The sequence below is a fragment of the Bidens hawaiensis genome, unplaced genomic scaffold (genome assembly GCF_021521415.1).
Source record: "Bidens hawaiensis isolate Kalapana, Puna unplaced genomic scaffold, B.hawaiensis_p1.1 tig00015384_1, whole genome shotgun sequence".
Taxonomy (NCBI): domain Eukaryota; kingdom Viridiplantae; phylum Streptophyta; class Magnoliopsida; order Asterales; family Asteraceae; genus Bidens; species Bidens hawaiensis.
This window is the reverse complement of record NW_027492372.1, coordinates 131,865-136,307: the sequence shown is the minus strand read 5'-3', so window position 1 is coordinate 136,307 and position 4,443 is coordinate 131,865. Positions and strand designations below refer to the sequence as shown.

General features: G+C 34.7%; 1 protein-coding gene across 1 annotated transcript; it reads right to left on the bottom strand.

Annotated features, from left to right (window-relative positions):
- Positions 1–1,236: 1,236 nt before the first annotated feature.
- LOC143549025 (rho GDP-dissociation inhibitor 1-like) lies at positions 1,237–3,648 on the bottom strand. The gene is made up of 5 exons (XM_077040041.1): positions 3,226–3,648; positions 2,982–3,048; positions 2,609–2,827; positions 2,399–2,523; positions 1,237–1,497 (listed from the first exon to the last, which is right to left on the bottom strand). The coding sequence occupies exons 1-5, from the start codon at positions 3,442–3,444 to the stop codon at positions 1,417–1,419; spliced, it is 711 nt and encodes a 236-aa protein (XP_076896156.1). The 5' UTR covers positions 3,445–3,648; the 3' UTR covers positions 1,237–1,416.
- Positions 3,649–4,443: the final 795 nt, after the last annotated feature.

Sequence of the window (4,443 nt, the reverse complement as noted above, 5' to 3'; positions counted from 1 at the left end):
GCATCGTATTTCTATCTTTGTATAACCCACAATGAACGGGGGTCGGGGGGCAGCGCCCCTGGCAGCAGGGTTCTAGGGGCGGCAGCCCCTAGCGGGGTCCAAGGGGCAGAGCCCCTGGCAAGGGTTAAGCTGTCTTAACACATTTTCCATTAACATTTTAAGTTATTTTCTAAGTTGGGCTTATTTGTTGAGGTGGGTTATGGGCTTAGGTCAGGCCCAACTCCATTAAAGTACTTAGGCCCAATTAGGGTCAGGCCCAAACAGAACTGGGTCAGCCGAGAACTCTTGGCAGAGAACTCCTGTCTGACTGAGAACCCAATTCTTGACCGAGAACTCAATGGCCGAGAACCCTGTGGCCGAGAACCCTATGGCCAAGAACTCTCGTGTTGACTGCCTGTTGACCGGAAACCCTTAGATTTAGCCGAGAACCCCCAGGTCTGATGTTTTCAGTTAAATTTTCTATCTTTACATCCATTTTAAGCTGAAATTAACGGTTAACGGTCCGGACTTTATCTTTTAGCTACTTTACCCACCATTCCTAATCGTTTTACACTCATTAACCCCCACGGCTCGAGGTCTAGCGCGTTATTGTCATAAAGGTTGAACCTTTAATCCTAAAAATGTTCTTTAGGCTAGATCTAGGGTTTCCTTCATGAACCGTATCTAACCACAAGCCTTTTACGTCCATATTAATAATCAAGTTATCAACTTTATGTTTTATCTAGACCCGATCTACTCTATGTTCAAGCCTCTTGGCTAACCGCTCATAAAAATGTAACCTTTAATCGTAAAGAACATACCTTTTTGATGTTTCTAGGTTACGGTTTGCTTGGTATACGATCTTGGACTTGTTATCTTGCTTGTATGATTGAAGATCCTAAGTTACGATGCTTAGTTGTGTATTTGGATGGTGGCCGGCGGCTAGGGAGGGAATGTTTGGCTTAAGTGTGTGTTTTAAGGTGTGAAATGGATAAGATAGATGGAAATGGAAAGATTTAGGGTTTAAGGGGTATTTATACTCCCTTAAGCCCATAGACCTAAGACCCATCTTTCCTTTTTGGTACATGATTAATTCTATTTAATTAGCCTACTTATCTTTCCCTTTTTACCATTTTACTATTTACTTATTAACTCAAATAAACTTTTCCGTCATAACAAGTCAATATTCATTATTATTATTATTATTATCCGAAATATTTGGGATGTTACAAATAGCCCATTAGCTATAGGGCCCAACAATCCAACCCATAAGAATGTAGACAATTACAAACCAACACCAACTCTATATCAATACAACATATTAAACAAAACACAAGATTGAAGTCAAATCTAGATAAATGTTGGCATCATCACACTAAATTTAAACAATAACAAGAACCTTCAAGACTAAAGTTTGGTGTCATTTTATGCTTTTGTTTATTCAGAGTTAGCCCAATCTTTCCGGATATCGAACGAATAGTTGATCTCCAAGTAGCATTTGTTGTCATCATCAACAAACTGAAAACAAAGAAAAACTATGTGTGAAGTGATAATGATAATAAGACATTATCATTTGCCCCTCAACTCATGGGCCAGCAAAATGATGGCTTTAGTTAAAAAGCAATACATAAAAAAAGCTCCACATGTGTCGATGATTCATGTTTGGCTGGGCTACAAAGTAACAATATTATATATATTTTGTGACAATCAGTAAAAATCTTTTTGAACTTTTGACGCAAAGTTTAGTTACAAGAACACGCTTTTTAACAAACAACTATCAACCATTGATGAATCCTAGAATTTTCATCAATGGGGTTGTAATTAAACGGGCTTGGTATGAAACGGGTCACTTCAAAACTAGTCGGGTTGAAACATTTATATTAATAGTAACATTAATTTTATTTTTGTTTTATTACATATTATTTTTAAAATTTTTAATACTTTTCAATACTGTTGGCCAAAGTTCGTTAGGGCGAACATTTGTTTCAAACAAATTTTGGACTTAGGGTTTATTAGTTTGAGATCAAAAGTTGAAAGTTAATTCAATCAGTCATAGCGTAAAATCTCACAAATATCAAAGCTATTAAAATAATTTAGCAGAAAATGATCAATAAAAATCATTTTGAATTTTTAACAAAATTTTGACACAACATGCTAAAATCTAACAAACCATATATCAACTAGAGGCGGACTGAAAATTGTCGGCCAGGGGGGGGGGCAAAAACGGGTTAGTTTGAAATGGATTATGCATAAGCAATTACATTAAAATGTAACAAAATAAATAAAATAAATAAATAGTCTACGAAATTACCCAAACCTATAAGATATTATTTAGGAAATTTCTAAATAATTTTCATTAAGTTAAGATAAAAAGTTAAATATAAGTATTTGAGCAAAATATTGAAATATTTTACATTACCTTTGTTTTAGCGGAATAAGATCCTCTTGCAAAGTAACCAGATGGTGTGGTCTCTTCAGGCATGTCATAAGTGTATGCTTCTTGTTGGGGACTAAAAGTTCCAAGCATTTGTTTCACTCTATCCACTAAAACCAAGAACACCACTTGTTCAGTTACATGACCGTCTTATACATCAAACTAAAACAATATGTACATTGTTTATACACTTACCTCTTACCCCAGTTCTCCATACATTGTTAGTGTACTTTAAACCCGAAACAATATTATGCCCAACTTGAAACTTGAACCGCAAACTGTAACGACAACCTTCTTTCAACGTAAACCATAACCCTTTTGGCTTTCCATCTTCGGGTATAGCAAGAACAATGTCAGGTCTCCCAGGAGACAATATTGATAGGCATGTTATTTTTACTTCCGGTTCGAGTGATTCTGTAACAAGTTTAACAAACTTTTATTACAAATTTAAAAAAACTAACAAACCTTTAACAAGAACAAAATTAATGAACTTTTATACAATTGCAACAACATTAACAATTTTCTATACAAAAATTTAACAAAATTAAATTCCAAAACAAAACAGTACCTCCAACATCATTAATATCAAGATTTCCAAGAAGCTGTTCTTTCCACTTTCTAAGGCTTTCATCATCCTACAATCATTTGAAAAACATGATAAGAAATTTAATATTAATGGCGTTTATATTTAAGGATGATATATATTTACCAAATACCGTACCATTTTTCATGTTTTTAGTATCAATACCCTTCTGTTTCAATATTTTTCGATATTTTCACTAGCTATAAATACTAAAACTTAAATTTTTTACCTTGTCTTTCTCAAGTTGTGACTTGAGGGTGCACTGAGGACCCAACTCAATATTATTATTATTATTATTATTATTGTTATTATCCTCAGCTTCTTCTTCACCTTCATCTTCAGTTTCATAAACCGATGATTCACTTCCAGCTCTCTTCATGCTATGTTTTTCTTCCTTATTTTCTTCAAACCCATTCTTGGTTTGTTCTTTTCCGACTGCAAACGACATCGTTTGATCGAAAATATTTGAGTATGTGCAAATATTCCACCTAGTGATTGACGAACTCAATGTGGATTTGAAGGCAGAAAAAGAGGAATGGAAACACTGACCCAACTGGTAGAAAAAAGTAAAAAGTGTTGGGAAAAGTGAATAATATTGGAGTAACGGTTTTGTGACACAAAGAAGATCCAAGAAATGAGAAGAGAAAGCGATAAAATCAAGACAAAGGAAAGAAAGGTCCCCCTAGAGCACGGGTAAAGGGATATTATTTAATAGTTTGTTTGTTTTTTTCTTTTTTAATATCTTCTAAATTAATATTCAGATAAACTACGTTGACATATCGTATCGTATATACATGTACACGATAAAATACGAACACAAAACATGTATACATGTGTATTATACGAAAACTTATCGTGTACATATCCCAAACCTGAACACGAAGCTGTTAAGGCCAGGTATACACGAGAAGACGCGAATTTGTTAATACTGGTAGCGCCACTACAGTTGCTAGGAGGCCTAACTGCCGGAGAATCGGAGACGTGGAGAGGTAGACCGAAGAATCAAAGGGATGAGACTACCAGAGATGTTGAGGGAAACCACCGGAGTACCGAAGATCCGGAGTGGGAGAATCGGATAAGCGTTTGTGTGCTGTCTGCTTGATGTTGGATTGGAATGATATGTGGCGTGGTCAATTGTTTAGTATAAAAATGCATGGTTAACTATTTAGGGTATATAACATATTATATAATTATATAATTTTATTTATAAAAATATCTAATCAGATACTAACGGGTAGTTAACATGTAAACGGGTATTTTATTTGTTTAGACACGAAAATTAACAGGTTGATTCGTATCTACTTGTTTAGTACACGAAACTTGTTAAGACCATACATGATACATGTTAAAATCGTGTAGGTTCGTATCGTGTATCGTGTCTAAATTTCCTGTCCTAAGACTTAAAATAGATTTATTGTCGTTTTAATTCGAACATATTGTGTTTTTT